The 27,042-nt window shown below is 33.0% G+C and overlaps 1 protein-coding gene across 1 annotated transcript in view; it reads left to right on the plus strand.

Moving 5' to 3' along the window:
• Positions 1 to 27,042, plus strand: part of piezo2b (piezo-type mechanosensitive ion channel component 2b) — a 151,711-nt gene that overhangs the window by 73,611 nt on the left and 51,058 nt on the right. Inside the window, exons 10-25 of the mRNA XM_073848538.1 lie at positions 3,968 to 4,003; positions 4,861 to 4,990; positions 5,597 to 5,787; positions 8,844 to 9,074; positions 9,171 to 9,285; positions 10,025 to 10,221; positions 11,779 to 11,927; positions 12,070 to 12,243; positions 15,422 to 15,463; positions 18,138 to 18,170; positions 20,213 to 20,502; positions 22,844 to 23,004; positions 23,078 to 23,254; positions 23,364 to 23,486; positions 24,805 to 25,005; positions 26,697 to 26,901. Coding sequence (XP_073704639.1) covers positions 3,968 to 4,003; positions 4,861 to 4,990; positions 5,597 to 5,787; positions 8,844 to 9,074; positions 9,171 to 9,285; positions 10,025 to 10,221; positions 11,779 to 11,927; positions 12,070 to 12,243; positions 15,422 to 15,463; positions 18,138 to 18,170; positions 20,213 to 20,502; positions 22,844 to 23,004; positions 23,078 to 23,254; positions 23,364 to 23,486; positions 24,805 to 25,005; positions 26,697 to 26,901 — 2,455 coding nt within the window. The remainder of the gene's footprint in view (positions 1 to 3,967; positions 4,004 to 4,860; positions 4,991 to 5,596; positions 5,788 to 8,843; positions 9,075 to 9,170; positions 9,286 to 10,024; positions 10,222 to 11,778; positions 11,928 to 12,069; positions 12,244 to 15,421; positions 15,464 to 18,137; positions 18,171 to 20,212; positions 20,503 to 22,843; positions 23,005 to 23,077; positions 23,255 to 23,363; positions 23,487 to 24,804; positions 25,006 to 26,696; positions 26,902 to 27,042) is intronic.

A 27,042-nucleotide genomic window follows, 5' to 3' on the forward strand; every position in this document is an offset into this window, starting at 1 on the left:
CGCGGCACCACTGTGCATTCAATGGGGCTTGCTCGCTGGAACGCAGGAGGCTTTTATGGCCGTGAAAACGGCCGCCCGCGGGACCCCGCTGGCGGCGCCGAGAAATTCACTCTTTTAGTTTGTCTCTTTCAATCGGCGCACACCAGCAGAGAGAGCAGCAGGAACGTGAAGTTTTCCTTTTTCTTGAGGAGAGAAGGCTTGAGCATACCGGCTCTGAAAGCGAAAGTCTGTTTGAGTGATGCGCGCCGCCTTCTTATATACCCGCATGTGCGGGGGAGTGGCCGACGCGCACGTCCACTCGCCAATTTGCAATTGGCCTTTTTTATATAAGGCTCAGAGATGATCGGTCTCTCAGGCGAGATCCCAATGTAACGTCGAAGTGATTCGACTGAAGGGGTAACAAACCTATCAGTAAAAACCTTCAGAAAAGTGAAAGGAATAAAACAGTAAATTTTAGTGAATGTAAGTTCTGCTGAAGTAGAGATAAACCCTTGCAGCTTTTAAATATATGCATTTTCACCATGTTTTTAAGAATAAAATGTTATAGAAATCAGTGTGAATGATATATGAACAAACCCAACTGTAAACATCTGTAGAATATAGACAGTAATAAATCTGTTAAGTTTGGTGTGTGCAAATGCTGCTGGAGTTGAGAAAAAACTTACAGACTTTAAATATATGTATTTTCACTGTGGTTTTAGGAATAAAAGTTATATAAATCAGTACAAATGATATATAAACAAACCCATCAGTAAAAATCTTCAGAATATAGACAGGAATAAAACTGCTAAATTTGGTGCATGCAAGTGCTGCTGAAGTGGAGAAAAAACTCACAGACTTTAAATATATGCGTTTTCACCATGTTTTTAAGCATAAAATGTTATAGAAATCAGTGTAAATGATATATGAATAAACCCATAAGTAAAAATCTTCAGAATATAAGTAGGAATAACACTGTTAAGTTTGGTGTATGCAAATGCTGCTGGAGTGGTGAAAAAACTCACAGACTTAAAATATATGCGTTTTCACAGTGTTTTTAGGAATAAAATGCTATACAAATCAGTAGGAATGATATATGAACAAACCCAACAGTAAAAATCTTCAAAATATAGACAGTTTGGTGTATGCAAATGCTGCTGAAGTGGAGAAAAAACTCACAGACTTTAAATATATGCATTTCACCATGTTTTTAAGAATAAAATGTTATAGAAATCAGTGCGAATTATATATGAACAAACCCATCAGTAAAAATCTTCAAAATATAGACAGTTTGGTGTATGCAAATGCTGCTGAAGTGGAGAAAAAAACTCACAGACTTTAAATATATGCAATTTCACCATGTTTTTAAGAATAAAATGTTATAGAAATCAGTGCGAATTATATATGAACAAACCCATCAGTAAAAATCTTCAAAATATAGACAGTTTGGTGTATGCAAATGCTGCTGAAGTGGAGAAAAAACTCACAGACTTTAAATATATGCAATTTCACCATGTTTTTAAGAATAAAATGTTATAGAAATCAGTGTAAATGATATATGAACAAACCCAACAGTAAACATCTTTAGAATATAGACAGGAATAAATCTGTTAAGTTTGGTGTGTGCAAATGCTGCTGGAGTTGAGAAAAAACTTACAGACTTTAAATATATGTATTTTCACTGTGGTTTTAGGAATAAAAGTTATATAAATCAGTACAAATGATATATAAACAAACCCATCAGTAAAAATCTTCAGAATATAGACAGGAATAAAACTGCTAAATTTGGTGCATGCAAGTGCTGCTGAAGTGGAGAAAAAACTCACAGACTTTAAATATATGCGTTTTCACCATGTTTTTAAGAATAAAATGTTATAGAAATCAGTGTAAATGATATATGAACAAACCCATAAGTAAAAATCTTCAGAATATAAGTAGGAATAACACTGTTAAGTTTGGTGTATGCAAATGCTGCTGGAGTGGTGAAAAAACTCACAGACTTAAAATATATGCGTTTTCACAGTGTTTTTAGGAATAAAATGCTATACAAATCAGTAGGAATGATATATGAACAAACCCAACAGTAAAAATCTTCAAAATATAGACAGTTTGGTGTATGCAAATGCTGCTGAAGTGGAGAAAAAACTCACAGACTTTAAATATATGCATTTCACCATGTTTTTAAGAATAAAATGTTATAGAAATCAGTGCGAATTATATATGAACAAACCCATCAGTAAAAATCTTCAAAATATAGACAGTTTGGTGTATGCAAATGCTGCTGAAGTGGAGAAAAAACTCACAGACTTTAAATATATGCAATTTCACCATGTTTTTAAGAATAAAATGTTATAGAAATCAGTGTAAATGATATATGAACAAACCCAACAGTAAACATCTTTAGAATATAGACAGGAATAAATCTGTTAAGTTTGGTGTGTGCAAATGCTGCTGGAGTTGAGAAAAAACTTACAGACTTTAAATATATGTATTTTCACTGTGGTTTTAGGAATAAAAGTTATATAAATCAGTACAAATGATATATAAACAAACCCATCAGTAAAAATCTTCAGAATATAGACAGGAATAAAACTGCTAAATTTGGTGCATGCAAGTGCTGCTGAAGTGGAGAAAAAACTCACAGACTTTAAATATATGCGTTTTCACCATGTTTTTAAGAATAAAATGTTATAGAAATCAGTGTAAATGATATATGAACAAACCCATAAGTACAAATCTTCAGAATATAAGTAGGAATAACACTGTTAAGTTTGGTGTATGCAAATGCTGCTGGAGTGGTGAAAAAACTCACAGACTTAAAATATATGCGTTTTCACAGTGTTTTTAGGAATAAAATGCTATACAAATCAGTAGGAATGATATATGAACAAACCCAACAGTAAAAATCTTCAAAATATAGACAGTTTGGTGTATGCAAATGCTGCTGAAGTGGAGAAAAAACTCACAGACTTTAAATATATGCATTTCAACATGTTTTTAAGAATAAAATGTTATAGAAATCAGTGCGAATTATATATGAACAAACCCATCAGTAAAAATCTTCAAAATATAGACAGTTTGGTGTATGCAAATGCTGCTGAAGTGGAGAAAAAAACTCACAGACTTTAAATATATGCAATTTCACCATGTTTTTAAGAATAGAATGTTATAGAAATCTGTGTGAATGATATATGAACAAACCTATCAGTAAACATCTTTAGAATATAGACAGGAATAAATCTGTTAAGTTTGGTGTATGCAAATGCTGCTGGAGTTGAGAAAAAAACTTACAGACTTTAAATATATGCATTTTCACTGTGTTTTTAAGAATAGAATATTATAGAAATCTGTGTGAATGATATATGAACAAACCCAACAGTAAACATCTTTAGAATATAGACAGGAATAAATCTGTTAAGTTTGGTGTGTGCAAATGCTGCTGGAGTTGAGAAAAAACTTACAGACTTTAAATATATGCATTTTCACTGTGTTTTTAGGAATAAAATGTTCTAAAGAAAAAAATCACTGCGAATGATATATGAACAAACCCATCAGTAAAAACCTTCAGAAAAGTGAACTATAAATTTTATTGAATTTAAGTGCTGCTAGAGTAGAGATAAAAATAAAAATTGCATTTAAAGATATGTATTGTAATTAAAATCTACAAATGCACATAGTGTGTTTTCTTCCACTAGTCACAAATTTGACCAGTGCAGGTTTTGCCTGTAACGTCTTGCCTTTGCCTGTAACGTCTTGCTTACAGCTTCAAGAGCGCCAATGTTGTCTTAAACTTTAGCTGTCAGCATTAAAGGTTTTTCAGCTCATGTCGGTTTGAGTGCTGGTCTCTATCTGTGAATAGTGCCGCTGTACTTTGCTCTTGATCAGCGCTGATGTTAGAGAACAGCATAATGTTATCGACCCCCCTGTGCTCATCAATACATTCACCTTGCCCTGTCTGCTGCCTTTCTTTCTTTCTCTCTCTCTTTAGCTCATTTCCACTCAGGACGGGTACAGCACCTCAGAGGTTTGCGCTCATTGTGGTTTTGCCAAGTCTTATGTAACTCTGTGTCTGCAAATTTTAACTGTAGACAAATATAGTGTGATTGATTTGAGCTTTTAGTGGCTTGTGTTTGTGTGTACACTGCTCTTGATGTGGCATGATTCAATGGGGTTGGTGAATCTCACAAAAAGTGTTAAAACTCCTCTAAATTTTCATTACCATTTTTTTGTAAATCCCGTTAGATTTATTTATTTATTTTTTTACTTAAAAAAAGATTTTACTGCTATTAATATTAAAAATACTATAATATACTGTGCAATTTATATATATATTTATAATATGTAATAATTTTAATATAATTAGATATTTTTATTTATAGTTATATATATTTTTAATAATAGTATAATTAGGTTGATATTAATAGCATATGAATTCATTATTGTAACACAAATCAAATATACTAAAATATACTGTACAATTTATTTGTTTTATTTTATGTATTTATTTATTGCCATTCTGGTAGTGAGAATTTGTAGCCAAAATGTGTCATTGAAGAAATTACACAATGCACTGCATTCTTTATGTCGAATATAATTGCACATTTGTTTCTTTTTTGGATGTTTTCTTCTTGATTTTGTAAGATTTGCCATTTTGGACAAGCAAAGATTTTTGTACACTTCAGCTGTGTATTAAACACTACATGCATATGTTAAAACTAGATACATATTTCTAAAACTGGCTTCAAAAACAATTATAATTTACAAAATCATCTTGCATGCTGTATGTGCATGCTTGCTTTTGGAAAAATATTAGTCATTTTCTGTACACAATACATAATATGACCTATGTCTTGTGTATTTTTTTTCCCTGTTGTTATGAAGGTAGTGGTGGTTAACTCTAACGGGACATCATTTGACTATGTGTCCGCCGTGCCCATTGAGAACGGACCAGTCAGTCTGGACATTTACTCAACTCCTCAGTACAAAGTGGATCATCCTGTGGAATTTGAAGGTGAAATACTGTAAACACACATCCATAAGTTAGTTAGTTTAATTTAGTTATTTGGTAAGGCACTATTTGGTTGAACAAAATGCACTAAAATAAGTAAAAAATAATTACTGCTCTCTTAAAATTAAAGGTGCTTCACGATGCCATAAAAGAATCTTTTTGTTTAAATGGTTCCATAAAGAACCTTCATCATCTGAAGAACCTTTCTGTTTCACAAAAGGTTCTTTGTGGTGAAAGAAAGTTCCTCAGATTGTAAAAAGGTAAGAAAGAGATGGTTCTTTAAAGAACCTTTGACTGAATGGTTCTTTGTGGAACCAGAAATGGTTCTTCTATGACATTGCTGTTAAGAACCTTTATTTTAAAGAGTGTATATATCAAAAACTATACTCCAGTATCTAGTTAATTTGATACTAAGGCTTTTAAAAAAACAAAACGGCTAAAACTTGGGCAAATCCAGTGACTAGCTCTTCCTCAAAAGCGCTCGTTGCACTATAACCTGGTATTTTGTCTGGGAATAGTTTTCTAGTTAACTCATATCTGATCATTCCACTGACATTTTTCTTAAGTGAACAAATGGAAATGACTTTATTACTTTAATGCTCCACACAGAGAAGACGGATGAAAACACAAATGAGATCTTGGACTCCCAGCTGGAGGAGGAAGAGGAGAAGACAGATGCGGAAGAGGAAGAGGAGGAGGAGGAGGAGGAAGAAGAGGAGGGTGGGCCACCAGGCACTGTTGTAAAAGTGTTCAAGTTCGTCATGAAGCAGAGCTACATCTGTGCTCTTATTGCTATGATGGTGAGAACCCATCAGTTAAAAAGAGATCGAACATTTGCTGTTAATTTTCTCACCCTCAGGCCATCTGAAATGTACAGTGGTGGCCAAAATTAAAATGCCTATGGAAATCTTATGCTGTGTTGTGTCAGTATGAAAATATCAGTTTACATTACAAACATTCATTTTGCCTTTAAATGTAATAATCCAGTGAGATTTGCACAAGGAGGCTGGCAACAGCCAGTGCTCCACACAGAGATCTGATCTCATCGTCATCCAGTCTGTCTGGAATGACATGTAAGAAATAAAACAAACTGAGACAGACTAAAACCAATAGAACTGTGGCAACATCTCCAAGAGGCTTCAAGAAACCTGCCTGCAAAGCTACAGTACTGTTAAGTTTTATGCACTTGTATAAAAATGCTGTTAAATGAGGATGCTGTCAAAAATAATGTTGTAAATAGATTTTCTTTATCAATTAACTTCTATTAACTAAATTAAGTCAACCTTTGCGTTTAAAGGAGCTTTTGCCCTAGGTGCACTTGAGCATAGTTTTTTCAGGTAGCTTTGCAGGAACTGTACTGTAGGTTACTTGAAGTATCTTGGAGACATTTCCAGAGTTCTTCCAGCTTTAAGGTCATTGCACACTGAGTCCAAAATTTTCAGATGCGTTTTTTCGCATTCCGTTTTCTCATTCATCATCCTTTCCTATCAAAATGCTTGTTATGGATGCGAAAACGCAGAAAATCGAACCTGATCCGATTTTTTTTATGACAGACGATTGACAAAATCGACTGACATAACAAGAGGTTGCATTTATTTTTTATGTGTACAAATTTCGGATGAAAATTTTATACTCAGTGTGCAATGGCCTTTAGTGTGTCATTTTGTTCTGTTTCTTCATGTCATTCCAGACAGACTGCATCATGATGAGATCAGATCTCTGTGTGGAGCACTGGCTGTTCTCACACCTCTTGTGCAAACTTTTTGTGCAAAAAATCTCACTGTATTAATGTATTGCAATTAATGGCACAATGAATGTTTAAAAATGTAAACTGATTTAAAGTCAAATTGTTTTTTAGCTGAAACCGTGCTCCTTTGTGATCTATAACATGTAAGTTGGTAGTTATCGTAAGTCAGAAAAAACGTATCAAGAACCACAAATTAAAGGGATAGTTCACCCAAAAATGAAAATGTAATGTTTATCTGCTTACCCCCATGGCATCCAAGATGTAGGTGACTTTGTTTCTTCAGTAGAACACAACCGAAGATTTTTAATGAAAACCACTTCAGTCTGTCAGTACACATAAGGTGTATTTGATCGTTATTATGTATATTTTTTAGGGCCGGGACTTTAACGCGTTAATTTAGATTAATTAATTACACAAAAATAACGCGTTAAAATTTTTTAACGCATTTTAATCGCACTTCGTTTTGCACCGCGGAACGTTTCTCACTGGATGAGATTCGGCGGACCGATTATACTGGAGCACCAACTAGCGTTCAGACAAGCTGCGTCCGTCCTAAGTAGTATATGTCCCAAATCGTTGTATGTTTAAAAAAGTATTCCAAAGATTCCCGGATGGTCTACTACTTAACGATCAATGCACACTCTAACGGCTAATATTGCCCACAACACACTGCGCCGTGAACGAGGATTCGATTAGAACTACAAACACGCATAAAAAGTGTTAAAAAACTACAAACATGGAGGATATGCGCGACCAACGGACAGGTAGAGAAAGGGGTTTGAGTGATAAATAATCAGTGTGTAACCTGATAAAAAAATATTTTTTAAATGTTATCCGCGTTATATTCCATGTGCAGCAACATTTATAATGATAGGTTTGGTCATTAACGTTTAAATGCATAATTAAGCAAACACAAGAGCAGAGTTCTCGGCATGAAAGACTCGTTAAAGAACGTGCCTCTTCATTTCTCTCTAATACGGTAGGAAATTAAATTAAACGAAATGTAGATAATGTTAACTGTGATGATTGACAGGGCAGTTTAAACAGTGACAGGATTCAGGTAACTAAGCAACAGAGCATCAGTTAAAGAAGCAGTTATGACGAAGTATATGTCCCAAAGCTTGCCTACTATTCTGCTACATACTCAAAAGTATGTACTTTTCTTCACAAAAAGAGTACATACTTATAGGGCATAGTATAAGTAGGCGAATTGGGACGCAGCAAAACAAACCACAGTGAACATGGACAAAAAAGCTGATGGGACCGCTTTGGTTGGCCCTGTGGATGGGAAATTTTGTTACAAAAAACGAATGGATGGAAGCGTCGATAAGAGCATGGTTGTGTGCAAGCTATGCAACAAGGAATTCACATATCACCGTAGCACATCGAGCCTATTGCTACACTTAATGGCAATATTGCACTGGTCTGTTGGACTTGGTTGAACAAAAATAAACAATATTTTGTTGCTTAAGCTTATGTATTCAGTCATTATTCAATGGTATACTAAAAATCCATATAAAAAAACTTACTTCTCACTGTTCTCAGGTCAAATATTTATATGCGATTAAAATGCGATTAATTTCGATTAATTAATTACAAAGCCTCTAATTAATTGGATTAAATTTTTTAATCGAGTCCCGGCCCTAATATTTTTATGTTTTATGTAGATTTTGATACTGTTTCAGTGACTTTGATAAATTTAGTTTTTCACCACGCATAAACCACAGTGTTTTCTAAAAAAAAAAAAACAACCATGTACATTCATGTTGCTTACATGTTATTGTAGCCCAATTTGTGCTGATTACAATGTAATCAGACCTTAGCCATTGATTTGTTTTTAAGATACTGACAAAAAAAACACAAATGTCAGGGCATTTGTCAAAACACCCTCAGACCCTAGAGGGTTAATTTTGTTTTACTTGATATGTTTTTTATTTTATTTTAAAAACTAGTAGAATCACCAAGGATCATGGTTTCATTTTTGGGTAAACTATCCCTTTTACCTATTCCGTTTGAAGATATATATTAGATTTTGACAAGGAAATGATTCAACAAAATGCTTAAAAATATAAGCCATGGCATCTCATCTCATATTTCTTCATTTCTAAGGCGTGGAGTATAACGTACGTTAGCTGGCTGACGTTTGTCTTTCTGCTGTGGTCCTGTACTCTGTGGATGGTGCGAGACCGGAGGAAATATGCCATGATGACCTCTCCGTTCATGGTGGCCTATGGGAACCTCCTGCTGGTCCTTCAGTATATCTGGTGTTTTGAGCGCTTGGAACCAGTGCCGGGTTTCTTTCTGAAGATAAAGGTGCCCTTTCCTGAACTTAGCAGCAAGGTAACAATTATACAATGAACTGCCTGATTTTGCATAAGATTGAATATTTTCACGTACATAAGCATTTTACTAATGTGTTTTTGGCATTGTGTCTAGGTTCTGTGTCAGCTGAGTTTCTGGCTTCTGCTCAGGCAAACTTTGATGGAGCGACAACAGAAGATGGAAGAGGAAGCCGCACTTTGTGACATCAAAGTAGATGGGCAGAAAAAAGGTGGTTCCCTGTGTGTAGCGTACAGATTCAGGGGAGACATTGCAGGCAAAATCATGCACCTGTCAAGTTTGAGATTTTGGGCTTTTTGGTGTTTCATAAAGTGTTTTTTCAGACTAGTGGAGAGAAAATACCCAAAAGACACTTTTAAGTGTTTCTTTTATAGCACTTTATCTATTTGTGTCAATAGATTTCAATTACAATACATATTTTTAAAGGCCTTTTTCTCAAAATAATTTTTTTCTCCTCGCAAACTAAACTTTACATTTTTATTCCGGTCTGTATTCTGAAGGATTTTACAGAGGAATTTGTTTATATATAATCTGCTTGATTTTATACATTTTATTCCCCCCAAAAATGGTAAAAAATCATTTGTTTTTTGTCTGTTCTTTTTAAGAATTATGGAGTGACAAAAAAAAAAATTCGACTCTAATATGTCCAAAAAATTAAAGAATTTTGAAACTTCATCCGGTGTTTACATTTTTGTACTAGAAATGTATGCAAATTAGCGCATATTTCAATATCATGTTTAGAAAACTTGTAATACAACATTTTTTTTTTGCAATTGTCAATATAATCAATTAACTGGTTAAGTAAGGTGATAACTATTAGTTCTTTTTTTTTTTTACCCTATTAACCTGCAATGACTCGTTGTAAATCCTGTAATAGTCACTGCAGCAATTTTTTCTTAGTTGTTATTTATTCATACAGAAATAACTTTTCATGTGGGTTGCAGAGGAAGAAAAAGACAAAGAGGAAGAGGAGGGTGATGAGAACGACCTGATGCATGTGATTGGGAAGCTAGTGATGGCTATGCTGATGAAATACTGGATCTATGTCTGCGGAGGAATGTTCTTCTTCGTCAGCTTCGAAGGAAAGATGGTCATGTACAAGATCATCTACATGATGATGTTTCTGTCCTGCGTGGCTCTTTACCAGGTGCTGCACTGCTGTCTAACTCTATAAAACCAGAAAGATTGTTAGGATTTTGACTTGTGACTGCACACATATGGAAACAAGTAAAAGTCACATTACAAAAAAAAAAAAAAGAATGTTATTTTATGCAAAATAAAAAAAATGGTGAACTATGCTAAATATATATTATGTAATGTAATTGTGCATAAATTAAGCCTTTTTATTCAAAATTTTATATATACTCTACTAGTCAAAAGTTTTTGAACAGTAAGATTTTTTTTTTAAAGTCTCTTTTGATCACCAAGCCTGCATTTATTTGATCGAAAGTACAGCAAAAAACAGTACAATTTGTAAATATTTTTACTATTTAAAATAACTGATTTAAATTTGAATATATTTTAAAATGTAATTTATTCCTGTGATTTCAAAGCTGAATTTTCAGAATCATTACTCCAGTTTTCAGTGTCACATGATCCTTCAGAAATCATTTTAATATGCTGATTTGCTGTTCAAGAAACTTTTTTTATTATTATCAATATTTAAAACAGTTTATTTTTATTTATTTATCTGGATCCCCATTAGCCACTACCAAAGTAGTGGCTATTCTTCCTGGGGTCCATCATACACACAACAAAACTACATTAATCCACATCAACAAAAACCACTACAAAAACATAAAAACCCAAATTTCATACATAGCATCAAGACCAACAATCCACTCAGTACTGTGCAATTAAATATTTTTTCAACAATTTTTTAAACCTCATTTTACTTTTTAAAAAACATGTAATGTTCAATGGCAATTCGTTCCATGTTTTGTTGAGTTGAGTACATTCTATTCATTAGAAATTAATGCTTTTATTTAGCAAGGATGCTATAAATTGATCAAAAATGATGATAAAGCCATTTATAACATTGCAAAAGATTTCTATTTCAGGTAAATACTGTTCTTCTAAACTTTCTTTTCATCAAAGAAACATGAAAAAATTACACTCCGCTGTTTTAACATAATAATAATAATAATAATAATAATAATAATAATAAATATTAAAATGATTTCTGAAGGATCATGTGACTGGAGTAATGATGCTAAAAATTCAGCTTTGAAATCACAGGAATAAAGTCAAATTTAAAATATATTGAAATAGAAAATTTATTTTAAATATTAAAAAATCTTTCTAATTTTTACAGTTTTTGCTGTACTTTGGAACAAATAAATGCAGGGTTAAATTTAATTTGTTTTTAACCTAATCTGTATTTTTGCATGAAAAGATGCCCATTTTAGTGTACATTTTATATATAATGTATATAAATTAAAACATAGTAGTTAACATTTGAAGTGAACAGGTATTGTTTTGGTTTTAGGACAACTATGATGAAAGTTTTAGATCCACTTCAAATGTTGACTACTGCATATGTATATATGTGTGTATGATAAATTATATACATGAGATATATACCCCAAAACGGTATGATAAAATAGATAAATATTCATTTAGAAATATATATGATGACGGAACTTAAATTTTCAGGTGAACTTTTCCTTTAAAGGTCTTTGACAGAGCATGTTGTTCTCCTCAGGTCCATTATGAATGGTGGCGCAGGATCCTGAAGTACTTCTGGATGTCTGTGGTGGTTTACACCATGCTAGTGCTCATCCTAATCTACACCTGTCAGTTTGAGAACGCCATCGCTACCTGGACTAGTATGACGGGCATGTCAGAAGACGTGTGAGTTTTGAACATCCTAGATGTGTTTGATCAGTTGAATCACCACAAACCATACAACCTTGTGGTCTATTTAACGTTGTATGTAACTCATTTAAGTTTTACATCAGAATAATGCAGCAATGATTCTCTGTTTGTCTCTCAGACTGAGGGACATCGGTCTGGAGAGGTATGTCCTTTCAGATCTGTTCACCCGTATCTTCATCCCCACGTCCTTCCTGCTGGTCTGCATCCTGCACCTGCATTACTTCCACGACGGCTTCCTGCAGCTCACCGATCTCAAAGCCGTCATAAGCAAAGAGGAGAGCACCATTTACAGGTGAGGGATGAAAGCAGGATGCTTTCCCGCTAGTCACAGCTCATACTAACAGGAAGTGTGAATATGATGTCATCTTAGGTGAGGTCATGTGTCATAATATATGAAATCTGATTAAAGAGTCACATTTAACTTTGTAACACAAGTGCAAACCTGTAACCATATAGTTAATAAATAATAATTTACATTATTAATAATTTATATAAATGTGTATACATTTTTTAAAGGGGTCCTATTATGCTTTTTCACTTTTTGAATTTTAGCCAGTGTGTGGTGTGTATTTGGTCATAAATAACATCTACAAAGTTACAAATCTCGAAGATATCTCCAAAGGGAGATATTTAGTTTTTTTTAAAAATCCCTTTTCAAGAACTACATCTGGAGGGGTGGGATAAACGGTTGTCTTTCAAACTCCCTCTCCGCGCAATAGGATAGCTCTACAACCAATCAGAGACGTAGTAGGTCAGGTGACGTAGTCAGAGCGACAAAGATTTTTTACGAAAACCAGTGCAGTCTGTCAGCCAAATAATAGACATAGATGGGCACTAAACCTTTAAAAGTAAACAAAAACATGCACAGACAAATCCAAATTACACCCTGCGGCTCGTGACGATACACTGATGTCCTAAGACACGAAACGATCGGTTTTTGCAAGAAACGGAACAGTATTTATATCATTTTTTTTTTTACCTTTGATACACATCCACGTCCATCTGTCCTGAGCAGGAGTTTAGCATTCGACTCGTCACATGTGAACGTGCTCCAGCGTAGAATACGCAAACACCGTAAGGGGAAATCGGTGAAAAAGTCCAGGATGAGTTTGCGCAAGCAAACGTAATCTTTTAGCTTTAAATGGGTTTGAACAATCAGGATAAGCGCAATTACCATTTTGAATAGCCGCTATATCCACAATCTCTGTGCACTGTGTAAATAATGAGTGTCATATACACGCCACAGATTGCTTCCGGTGTTTGCGTATACTACGTCAGAGTGTGTTCACATGTAACGAGCCTGATGCTAAACTCTTGCTCAGGACAGATGGACGTGGCTGTGTATCAAAAGTAAAAAATGATATAAATACTGTTCAGTTTTCCACGCGTAATTCACGGAACCAGAGAATGTCTGACGGACCTTATGGTCTTATGGTCATGTTAAGCCCGCCCACCGACTCGTGATTGGCCCGGTACATCTTGGATTTTTCGGAATTTTAAGTGAATTGAGAGTAACTAGACTGACCTTGGAAGCAAATGTAATTTGCTGCCTCTAGGGGCGCGTCTAGATTCTAGGCTACAATTTAGCACTATTTTTAAATGTTTATTCAAGCAATAATATATAAATTATCTCATGTATATGCTGGTTTAAAACCAGGGATTAAAAACAAATTCCAAGTAAAAACTGTATTTTTTCTTTACATTTCCAGAGGGAAACGAACAAACTTAATAAATTCAAGGCACTATAATTTCCTTATTCATTTGATACAACTATTATAGCTATACAATTAATATATATACAAGAATATTTGTTTCCTGAATTTACAGTATATATGAAAACTTTGTTTTGAAGTGCATTCGTTATGTTTGTATAAGAAAATTTGTTAACCTAGCCTATTAAGTTGATTTAATATTCTTGATGATTTTTAGAAGTTAAAAGTTAAGAAAAAAGGAATTAGCTTGTAGTCCATATATATTTAGGGCTATAGGCTAATCTTTTGTTTGTTTTTTTAACTTTTATTACACTGTAGATCGAAATAAATAAAATAATTCTTGATCATATTTAACATCGGAGAATTACTGAAAACGAAACTATTTAAATCTGTATAAAGGAAAGACAAAATAAATCACAAGAGCAATCTGTATTTTTCTTGTAATCAAGAACATTTCTTTTGATAAAATTACCTAATTAATGCCGAATGATGTTTGACAGTGAACGCATCTCCACCGCAGCCGCATATAATCGCTGCTGTCAGTCGCAAATATTAAACATGCGGGTCAGGAAGCGGGTCGGGTACAAAATTTTCTCTCTTTTTTTTGTGGTCCGAGTCGCTGGCGGGTTAGTTGAAAACGTTGGTCGGGTTCGGGTTGTTTATACATTGACCCGCGCATCACTGGTTGGCATCGGTTAATAAAATGGGATTAAATACATAAATTATATTTGTATTATTTAACATTTAATTATTGCAGGTTTGCGTTGAATTTCACAGTTTTTGTTCATTTTGAGGAATACTGTATCTGTTTTTTTTAGTGAGTGAGGTTAATGCATATTCACATCATACTCACAATTTCTCTCAACATGGGCACAGGAGAGCGTTTAATCAATAAATGGGGGAAAAAAGGATCTGCCGTTACTTATTTGAAAAAGTAACTCAGATATTTTCTTGTCAATTAAAAAGTAATGCGTTACGTTTCTAGTCACTTGGGAAAAGTATTATTATGTAACTTTCATCACTTGTAATGTGTTACCACCAACACTGATCAGACCTATATTAAAAATAGTCCTAGCTTTAGAACGGCATAGACAAGTGTTTTCTCCATTAGTCGATCGATAATAAAAAGAGGTCAGTAAAAGCCTCCTTTAGTGATCCGATGTGTTTTTGTGAGAAAAATATCCATATTTAAAATGTAAGAATCACTTTAATCTAGTTTGTGTAGTTGTACATGGAACTTGCTGCTTTGAAGGGATGTGGCAGGACTGAAACGCAGTCTAAGATGTTCGTATATCGAAACGCAGTGGGATTGCTAAACAACCACAACACATTTCGTTTTTCGGAAGGCGGACCTCTATCAAACCTGGAACTAATCGATCCATTTGTGCCAGCCTGGGAAGAAAGCTATTGTAATAATGTAAATTATGTGAAAAATAAAGCATTTTTCAAACCACCAAGCATGAGAGCATGTTCTAGTGCACCACAAAACAAAATAAAGACTTTGTAAAAGAGCATAATAGGAACCCTTTAATAACAAATTTTTTTATTTGAATTAATTTTAGCCATGTTTTCCTAAAGTGTTTTGTTGATGTTGTTTCATCCTCATTTCTTCATTTCACACTAGCTTCTTTCATGACTGTTTTCTCTCTGTTGAATCTGCAGTAGTGTCATCCAATCATCTTTATTTATCCAAATCCATTTCCTATTTTAACCAATCATGTGCTCCGTCTTTCCCCTGCCGCCCCTCTCACATGACAGCTATACTAAAGTCAGTGGTCGTATCTATCTGATCGTGGATAGGTGGGTGACTGCTTGTCTTTTTCTGGCATCCATGGGAAAAAACAACCAATGTTCACCTTTCCCCTAATTTCCCACAATCCCTCTTTCTTCTCACTAATCCTGTTTGCCAGTTCACTCTTTTCTCACTTAACGTTCTTCTAGATTCTTGGATAGATCAAAAATATGTATGACATCAATCAAACGACTTGATTTCCCATCTAGAACGTTAACGTTTGCTTTAAATGTTTAAAAAAAATGTCAAAATCAACATGAAATAGCATTCAAAACCATTTTACTTCCATAATCTGATGTATGAATATTCAGTGACTGACCAATGTGGGTGTTGGTAATCATCTGATCCAGTCAGGTTCTGATAAATAAAATATGAGTTGAAAAAATTAATTTTTCCCTAAATTAAATATCTGTGTTCATTGGGAAATTAAAGGCTGAAGATAAAAAAAAAAATAAATAAATAACTTTATTACATTTAATAGACACTAAAAGACTGTGTTAACGATTGGTATGATTTTAGAAAGCCTTTAACAGCAGCCTAAAATAAAAAGTAGTTTGGATGTGTTATTTATATACTGTTATCAGCATTTATTGATATTCGGAATTAGCTTTTATTTATAATTGTTTCGGTTTTCATTTTATTTTTAGTTTAGGCTAAGCAAGTTTGTAGCACATTTCAAATGCAATGTTAATTCAAAGTTCTTTACATTAAAAAAAAAAAGATTAAAAAATCTCAACAGATGCTTAAGAAATAATAATAGCAATAAAAGCAAATAATACAAAATGACAAATTTAAATTAACATTTTTAAATTGTTACAAAATATTAAACATTTATTTTTTTTTAAAACTGTTTATAAACAAAGTAATTTTAGTCATTTTTAAACTTTTAGTATTTTAGTTGCCTTTTTATTTGTTTTTTGATATTTCTATTTAGCTTTAATGCATTTGAATAGTTTTATTTGTAGCAATTTTAGTAAAATTTTAAAAGCATTTTAATCTAATATTTATACATATATTTATCTTATTTCACAATTACCAAAAATATATATTTTTGTAAATATTTTATTTATTTATTTATTTTTAACACTAACAACACTGGCCACTTAGAAAAGTCATTTCAATGGTGGGCCAAGTTATCTTATTTTATATATATATATATATTTTTTTTTAAACATTATTTGTTGTTTCTGAATAACATTTATGGCCACAAATGTATATTAAAATACTAAATCGGTCTGTTTTGATTTCATTTTGACTTTAAACCTCTGCCTGCTCAAATGCATCCCAGAAAGTCCTACTTTGAGTTTATAGTTAAGTTTAAGCTTAAAGCACATTTTGTATGCAATGGCAATTCAAAGTGCTTTACTTTAAAAAAGATTGTAAATAATCTCTACAGATGCATAAGAAATAAAAATAAAAAATAAAAACAAGTAATAAAATCATTACTTTTTATAATTATTATTAAAAATGTAAAATTTAAAATGTATTCAAACAGTTAAGAAATAAACTAATTTTAGTCATTTTAAAACTTTTAGTAAGTTTTGCATGTGTATTAGTTTTTTTTTTTTTTTTGATATTTCTATTTAGATGTAATGTATTTTTATTGGTTTTATTTAGTAAATTTAGTAGTAGTAGTTTTTAAGGTGTTTTCTTCAAATATTTATATTTAATCTTATTTAACAATTAACGAATAATGTTGTTTTCTTTTCTTTTTTTAAGTAGTTTATTTTTTAACAATAACAACACTGGCCAATGAGGAAAGTCATTTTAATGGTGGGGCAAGTTATCAACTTATTTTACTTACATCTTGACTTTAAACCTCTGCCTGCTCAAATGCATCCCAGAAAGTCCTACTTTGAGTTTATAGTTAAGTTTAGGTTTATAGCACATTTCGTATGCAATTGCAATTTAAAGTGCTTTACATTAAAAAAAAATAAAGTTTGTAAAAAATCTCAACAGATGCATAAGAAATAAAAATATCAATAAAAACAAAAAATTAAATTATTAAAAATTACTTTTTTAAATAATTATTAAAAATGTAAATTAAAACAGTTATTAGTGTTTTTTTTTTTTTTCATTTTTATTAGTTTGTTTTTTTATATTTGTATTTAGTTTTAATGTACTTTTATTTGTAGTAAATTTAGTAGTAGTTTTTTTAAGGTGTTCTCTTCTAATATTTATATTTATGCTTATTTAACAATTAACAAATAATGTTGTTTTCTTTCTTTTTTTTAATAGTTTATTTTTTAACAATAACAACACTGGCCAACGAGGAAATTCATTTTAATGGTGGGGCAAGTCATTAGCTTATTTTGTATATTTTTAAACATTTTTTGTTGTTTCTGAATAACATTTAGGGCCACAAATGCGTATTAAAATACTAAATAGGGTTGGTTTTGATTTCATGTTGACTTTATACCTCTGCCTGCTCAAATGCATCCCAGAAAGTCCTACTTTAAGCCATTTGCCGTCAGCGTTACTGTATATCCTGACGATAGTCCTGCTCTTCTACTCTGACAGGGAATGAATCTCCTCAGCATGTCTCTAAAATGCACGGCCTCTCCTCCTCAAAGAATCTCTCTGTCCCTCCTTCTCTGACTCATCTTACAGTAATGTTCCATTGTGTAAGACTTTGCATTGTTTTGATTTCGTATATTTCCATTCTGTAAATTGCTTCAACAGCATCAAGCAAAAAATCTCTTCTCCTCAGAGCAAGTAAGTGTGGTATAAACGAGGTAAAGCTTTGACATGAAACCTCATCATGCAAGCGTTTAAACCCTTCATAACAGCAAGACCATCTGGAAGAGGCCATTGCCACTAAAAGTCTGACTGCTGAAATGTTTGTTTTGGTTTGGTTTTTTGGTCACATGATTCATGCATTGCTTCTTTACAAAAATAATAATGCAATGCGGCTTGTTCCTTACGGATCTAATGCACACGGCATCCATGTTTTCCACCCAAACCCTGCCTGTGGAATCCTGATTCAAAGTTTATGCCGTTTACTAGGCACTAACAGTTAAACAACAGCATTTATAACCCAAACTGAGCTAACTTGATCAGCATGTGATCCAAGTTCAGAGAAAGTATGGGTGATTCATCAATTAGAGGAACTTTTCTCTGATTTTTAAAGGATTTTAAAGACAAAATGCTTTAAAGAAAAATAATAAAAAAATAATTGTAGGTTTTAATTCTTGGTTAATTTAATTTAATTTAATTTAATTTAATTTAATTTAATTTAATTTAATTTAATTTAATTTAATTTAATTTAATTTAATTTAATTTAATTTAATTTAATTTAATTTAATTTAAAGCAGAATGATAGATTTTTTGTGGGTGTCAAAATGTTTAATTCCAGAATGTTTTTATTTGCTTATTATAACCAGCACAATTGTTAGCATATTTTTTCCTTAATATTAAATTATATTTAATGGTATTTTTCGTGGTCATTTTTTTAAATATTATATTTAATAAATATTCATGTTCATATTTAATATTTAATATTTAATAAATAATCATGCCAAGCATTTTATCAGATTTTTAGATTTTTATAAAGGTTTTTTCTGTATGGAAATTAGAAGCTGAATAGTAGTTTGTAAGGCAGAAATGTATGTAATATAATTTTAATAAAATAATACATTTAATAAAATAATCATTTTAATTTTTATGTTTATATATGTTTTTAATTCTTTATAAATCTTTATCTGGTTGATATTTGAGCATTTCAAATCAGTGTTGTTTTTGACAACCATCTTAGATTTAGTCTTAGTCTTAGTCTTTTGGACTAAAATGGTTATTAGTTTTAGTCCAATTTTAGTCGACGAAAAGTCAAGAAGGTTTTAGTCTAGTTTTAGTCGACGAAAAGTCAAAAAGGTTTTAGTCTAGTTTTAGTCAATAAACTGGGGGAAAAGTAGTCTTTTAACAAATTAATGTAGGTCAGTAAGTATTTTGCTGTTGGGTAGTGTCACTTATAAGTTCTGAAAATAGCAGATCTATAGGCTAATTCAACACAATGTGAGCTTCCGGATCGACTATTTTTTTTTTTTTACCAATAATTACAATAATGAAGGAATGTTTTAAAACATAAAAGACAAACAAGGATGGAATGCTAAAACGGCTTGCCATACTAGTATAGCAAAGAGTATTTAATGCTAAAACGGCTTGCCATAGGCGGCAGGTACTTTTTTCGGTTTTAATTGGCATGCACAATAAGCAGAAATGTCATGCATTTTAAACGTCTGACGGACCACCCCCTAACATTTTCATCTATTCTCGTCTCGTCAACGAAAACTCACGTCTCGTCATGTTTTAGTCATCAACGAGCCATTTTTATCTCGTCATCGTCTCATTTTCGTCATGGAAAAAAGTGGCGTCAACGAAATGATTTCGTCATCGTCATCGTTGACGAAAACAACAGTTTCAAATTAATTAACAATGCATTTATTCGTATAAATTCAAAACAAATGTACACCAGATGTGTTTTATTAGCAGCAAATGAAACTTCTTGGTCATAAAGTGAAAAGTGAAAATCCACTTCCTGAAAGGAGACTGATAAAGGTTGTGAATAGAAATTTATTCCAGGATGTGTGATGATAAATGTTTACACTTAGATCATGCATAGTTCAAAGAAGTCATTTTTCCAGCTTTCAGGAAGTCAGAAGTCCCTCTAATTGAAGAATCACTCATATTCCACATATATGCAGTAATTGGGTGAGACAGTGTGTGTCTTTTTGTCCTAACGCAATCTTCCTGATCTCCAGACTGGCTCATCCTGACGGGAGTCTGGCCGATCTGACAATGATGAGCACGTCTCCGGAGCCGCTGCTCAAGGAGGAGAAGGAGAAGGAGAAGGAGAAGGAGAAGGAGAAGGAGAAGGAGAAGGAGAAGGAGAAAGAGTCCATGAACGAGGTGGTGCTTGTCGTGGACTGTGTGGAAGAGGAGAAGAAGAAAGAGTCTCTGTCCATCCATTCAGCTCATCTGTCCAGTCAGGAGGACATACAGCAGTTCAGTGCTGCCACAGATACTGAACTGCCCTCAGAACAGAGCTCAGGTACTGCAATCCAGTCTAGTCTACTGTAGTGCAATCGCCAATCTCAAAAGTTAAAGTAAAACGATCACGCATTCAAAACGGCAGTTTCAATGACCTCCATATTAATAGCTGCTCGAACTACTGAAATGAGCCGCTCTGTGAAACAGCCAATCACTCATCAGAGCTTATTATTCAGGAACCTTCCAAATAAGGCAATAACAGAGCATTTCATTCTAGGGACAAATCCTAGGGTTGTAAATGGACCTGTAAAACCGTTTCTGGAGAATTTTTGCCCTTACCTAAGCCATTTACCTTCTATGTAGATATCAGAGAACAATGTAAAATATTGTATCAATGCATTCTATGGCACCTTAAAACGTTTTCAAGTCCATTCATTATTTGTAGCACACAAGTCTCAGCCTATAAATTCTGTTGATTGTAATAACAATAAATGTTTTTACATTCTTTAATTTGTAGTGAGATAACTATATTCGCCTCAAATCAAGCGGCATGTGAATCAATGATCTTTTCCTTTTTAATATTTGCAGCACGAAATAAACATGAAACAATATTTGAATGCATGTAAAAAAATTAATAAACACAATGTCTCATGGAAAAAAAACTGCAATAAAACATCTAAAACATTTTAGATGAAAAAGATGGGTTTTTTTGTGGTCTCCTCTAATGTAGCAAATGAGAGGTATCCCTGTAGTTTACAGAATTAGTTGGGAGAGATTTTCTTTTTCATAAGAAAACCAAACTATAAGTATTGGCAGATATCATTCTGAATAATTGGCTAAGGAAGTCTTTATAGGCTGAGACATTTTGTACCGGTGCATCTCTAATATATATTCTGTATAGTTCTTGATATTCCCCTACTGTAGTCTACACATTTATAATCTACACAGGATAGAAAATATTAAAAAAATGAAAACTAGAAATGTGTAGACTACACTAGACTACTGTTTGGAAAAATCAATATATATATGCACCTGTTGTTATACAAAACAAAAGAAAACCGTCATAAGGTAAAATTTTACAAAACTGAGATGTTTACAACATATGAAAGCTCAATAAATAAGCTTTCTATTGATGTATAGTTTGTTAGGATAGAACAATATTTGGCCGAGATACATCTATTTGAAAATCTGGAATCTGAGGGTGCAAAAAAATCAAAATACTGAGAAAATCACCTTTAAAGTTGTCCAAATTAAGTTCTTAACAATGCATATTACTAATCAAAAATTACATTTTGATATATTTATAGTAGAAATTTTACAAAAAATCTTAATGGAACACGATCTTTACTTAATTTCCTAATGATTTTTGGCATAAAAGAAAAATCAATAATTTTGACCCATACAATGTATTTTTGGCTATTGCTACAAATATACCCCAGCGACTTAAGACTGGTTTTGTGGTCCAGGGTCACATATCGTAAACTGAATTGCACATAAGATATTCAGGTTTTCTTAAAAACTTCTTCATGACAAAGCTGAGACTTTGTTTCCTATCAGAAGTAACAAAGCGCAATGCTCTTTGCAATTATTGGATGGGAGGCACATCGCAAATAATGTTTGGTGAAGGGAAAACCGCAGATCTGGCAACCCTAGCTTGAACTACAGTTAATTCAGGGGTCAAATAGAACCTGTTTTTATTGCTTCAACCGGGACAGCCCTAAACTCAACACAAGAAACATTTTCTTAATGTAAGTTGCTTTCTGGCACGTTTTCCCGCCGCATTTTAATTGACAGGAAATAATCGGTCCTGATCATCGGCTGTTTTTAAACAATGTTATAGGCTTGTTGGCTTTTCTGAGGTAGGCTAAATGTTTTGTTTTGTTTTGCTATTTTATTTTATTTTATTTTTTTATTTTATTTTGTGTTGTTTTTTGCACAACACCAGGAATATATTGTATATAGTTATACATTTTTCCATTTTCATTTTATTTTATCTTATTTTAATTTACTTTGTATAACACCAGGTATATATTTCCTAAGTATAGATCTATCTATATTTTATTTTGTTTTTAGTTTTTTGTACTTTTTTTGTATTTTTATTTTTTATTTTTATTTTATTTTATTTTATTTTATTTTATTTTATTTTATTTTATTTTATTTTATTTTATTTTATTTTATTTTACACTAAGCTATGTATAAAACGCTGTTAAACCAGTCAAGGTAGCGTTACATTAAATTGAACTAAAATCCTCTAAAGCGTGAAAGTGTTGGCTAGTTCTGCGGTTCACATTTTTTCTAAGTTTTTCCTTTTCCTTTTCCTTTTTCTTTTTTCTTTTTTTATTTTTTTATCAGAGTCAGTCTGCTAACCATTTTGGTCTTAGATTGTGTCTGTTTTGTTTCAGACCTCAAGAATAAATGGCATTTGGTGGTGGACCGACTCACAGTCCTGTTCCTCAAGTTCCTGGAGTACTTCCACAAGCTGAAGCTCTTCGTCTGGTGGCTGCTGGAGATGCACATCATCAAGATCGTGTCCACTTACATCATCCTGCTGTCTGTCAAAGAGGTAGAAGCTCAAACGTGAGGTTATCATACAGTAATCTAAAGGTGTTTCTGTTTCTCACATGTGCGTCTTGCAGGTTTCGCTGCTGAACTATGTGTTTTTGATCTCATGGGCGTTTGCGCTGCCGTATAAGCAGTTTCGAGTTCTTGCTTCCAGCGCTTGTACCATCTGGACGTGTGTTATCATCGTCTGCAAGTTGTTTTATCAGCTCGAGACCATCGAACCCAAAAATTACTCAAGTATTTGTATTTTGGTAAGTTTCTTTACTCATCAAATGAGTCAATCCCATCCATATGAAGGCTGTAGCAGAACAATAGATTTGCTGGTTCTTGCATATAATCATGTGATTGTGGTCTCCGTAGCCATTCAACTACACAGATGAGGAAAAGGAGGACATGAATCATTCCCTACTGTACCGGGAGCCTGTGGATCCTGCCAACTGGGTCGGCCTGGTGAAATTTAAAGATATACTGCCAAACCTGAGGGTGAGGAGACATGGTCAATGTTTTCTGGGAAATATTTATCCATGACATTTGGCACCAAACTAGCTTCTAATGAGTGCTAACTTCATGTTCAATGCTAAATATAAATGTATACCTAGATTACACCATACCTTACTTTTGTAGCAGTAGCCAAAATACATTGTATGGGTCAAAATTATAATTTTTTCTTTTATGCCAAAAATCATTAGAATAATAATTCATGATCATGTTCCATAAAGGTATTTTGTAAATTTCCTATTGTAAATATATCAAAGCTTAATTTCTGATTAGTAACATGCATTGCCATAAACTTAATTTGGACAACTTTAAAGGTGATTTTCTCAATATTTGGATATTTTTTTTTTTTTTTGCACTTTCAGATTGCAGATATTCAAATAGATGTATCTCAGCCAAATATCGTCCTATCCTAACTAACCAGACATCAATGGAAAGCGTTTTATATTCAGCATTCAAATTTCGTTACATCTTTTATTTTCGGTTCCCATTTCTATTTCATCTCATTTTAATTTAGTTTGTATAACACCAGGAGTATTTCTTCAGTATAGACCTATATTATTTATTTTTATTTTTTTGTTATTATTATTATTATTTTATTGCCAAAATAACACAGTATGACTCAGAATTTTCTTTTATGCCTAAACTCATTAGTATAATAATTAAAGATCATGTTAACAAACCATACATCAATGGAAAGCGTTTTTTTTGTTCAGCGTTTGTCAAATCTCAAAAAAAAAAAATTGAACCTTATGACTGGTTTTGTGGTGCAGGGTCATATATTATGATTTTTATTACAGTCTAGGATTTCATAAATCAAAGTCAACTTTATTGTCAATTCTGCCACATGTACAGGACATACAGAGAATTGAAATTGCGTTACTCTCAGTCCCATGGTGCATACAAGTAATATTAAATACAAACAGTAACATTAAATACAAAGGTAGAATTTAAAAAATATGAATAAATACAAATAAACAGCATATATAAAATGAAAAACACAATATACAAGGACACATGGTAGAGAGTGCAAACCACGTAAACAATGTAAACAATATAGTGCAACAGAGCTTGTAAATGTGTAAAAGTAATGTTTGTTAATAGAAAAACACAAATCATAGTTTTATCTGAAGTTAAACAACCTACATTTTCATATAAAGTTAGCACGATTGGCAAATACAGTAAATATAAAACAAAACCAAACATCATGTATTAATGAATGTAATCTCTTGAGGTGGAGAAGCTACAGTCAGCCAGTACAGAGCTTGTTTACATTCATCTTCTTGCTCTTCTCCTTCTTTCTCAGAATAACTTATTGATGTTGGCCATCTTGGCATTTGAAGTCACCATTTACAGACATCAGGAGTTCTTCCGTCTAAGAAACAAACTCTCTCCTCCTCCGTCTCGAACCATCTTTCACGACATCACCAGACACAACCTTGACAACGGCATCATCGACTGCGCCAAATACTTCATCAACTACTTCTTCTACAAGTTTGGTTTAGAGGTGCATTTCATATCTGTGTGCTTGTCTGTCTGTCTGTCGAGGTCAAAAGTTTACATCCCCCTTTCAGAATCTGCAAAATGTTAAGTATTTTACCAAAACAAGAGGGATCATACAAAATGCATGTTATTGTTTATTTAGTACTGAGCTGAATACGATATTTCACATAAAAGACATTTAAATCTAGTCTACTAGAGAAAATAATAGTTGAATTTATAAAAATGACCATGTTCAAAAGTTTACATACGCTCGATTCTTAATACTTTGTTGTTACCTGAATGATCCACAGCTGTGTTTTTTTGTTTAGTGATAGTTGTTCATGAGTCCCTTGTTTGTCCTGAACAGTTAAACTGCCTGCTGTTCTTTAGAAAAATCCTTCAGGTCCCAAAAATGCATTTTTGTGCATTTGAACCCATTATACAAATGACTGTATGATACTGACATTCATCTTTTCACACTGAGGACAACTGAGGGACTCATATGCAAATATTACAGAAGGTTCAAATGCTCACTGATGCTCCAGAAGGAAAAATATGCGTTAAGAGCCGTGGGTGACAACATTTGAACAGAATGTACATTTTTCTTATTTTGCCTAAATATCATATGTGACCCTGGACCACAAAACCAGTCTTAAGTCGCTGGGGTATATTTGTAGCAATAGCAAAAATACATTGTATGGGTCAAAATTATTGATTTTTCTTTTATGTCAAAAATCATTAGGAAATTAAGTAAAGATCATGTTCCATGAAGATTTTTTGTAAAATTCCTACTGTAAACCTATCAAAATGTAATTTTTGATTAGTAATATGCATTGCTAAGAACTTAATTTGGACAACTTTAAAGGTGATTTTCTCAGTATTTCGATTTTTTGCACCCTTAGATTTCAGATTTTCAAATAGATGTATCTCGGCCAAATATTGTCCTATCCTAACAAACCATACATCAATAGAAAGCTTATTTATTGAGCTTTCATATGATGTATATATCTCAGTTTTGTAAAAATTTAACCTTATGACTGGTTTTGTGGTCCAGGGTCACATATTTGTTCCCCTTCAGAGGCTACAGAAGATAGTTACATGTTTGCCAGAAGACAAAATAAGTTAAATTTACTGTGATCTTTAAATTCAAAATGTTTTCACCCCTGCCTCTTAATGCATTGTTTTTCCTTCTGAAGCATCAGTGAGCGTTTGAACCTTCTGTAATAGTTGCATATGAGTCTCTCAGTTGTCCTAAGTGTAAAAAAGTTGGATCTCAAAATCATACAGTCATTGTATAATGGGTTCAAATTCGCAAAAATGCTGAAAAACCAAAGAATTTGGCACCTGAAGGATTTTTCTGAAGAACAGCAGGCAGTTTAACTGTTCAGGACAAACAAGGGACTCATGAACAACTATCACTAAACAAAACAACAGCTGTGGATCATTCAGGTAACAACGCAGTGTTAAGAATCAAGTGTATGCAAACTTTTGAAAGGGGTCATTTTTATAAAGATATTTCATTTGAAATATCTTATTCAGGTCTGTACTAAATAAACAATATTGTGCATTTTGTACGATCCCTCTTATTTTGGTAAAATAATTTGCATTTTGCAAATTCGGAAAGGGGGTGTAAACTTTTGACCTCAGCTGTATCTATCTATTAACGGTCTAACAGTCTTTCGTTCTATCTCTCGGTTTGTTCCTGTGTGGTGTTAGGTGTGTTTCCTGTTGGCGATCAATGTGATGGGTCAGCGGATGGATTTCTACTCCATGCTGCACGGTTTGGCTCTGTCTGTGGTGATGTTCAGACGCCGGAGGAAAGCCATCGCTGAGATCTGGCCCAAATACTGCTGCTTCCTGGCCTGTATGATCACCTTCCAGTATTTCATCTGCATTGGAATCCCACCGGCTGCCTGTAAAGGTGTGTTGCTCTGGTTCTTTTCAAACGTCTTACTAATTGAACTGCTCCTTTTTGTTTTTAGACAGTTTCCATCTACTACATAATATAAGAGTGTTGTGCATTCTGGGATTAAGCACAGATTTCCATTCAGTTTGATACTGA

This window comes from Garra rufa, chromosome 10 (assembly GCF_049309525.1).
Source record: "Garra rufa chromosome 10, GarRuf1.0, whole genome shotgun sequence".
In the NCBI taxonomy this organism is placed as follows: Eukaryota; Metazoa; Chordata; class Actinopteri; order Cypriniformes; family Cyprinidae; genus Garra; species Garra rufa.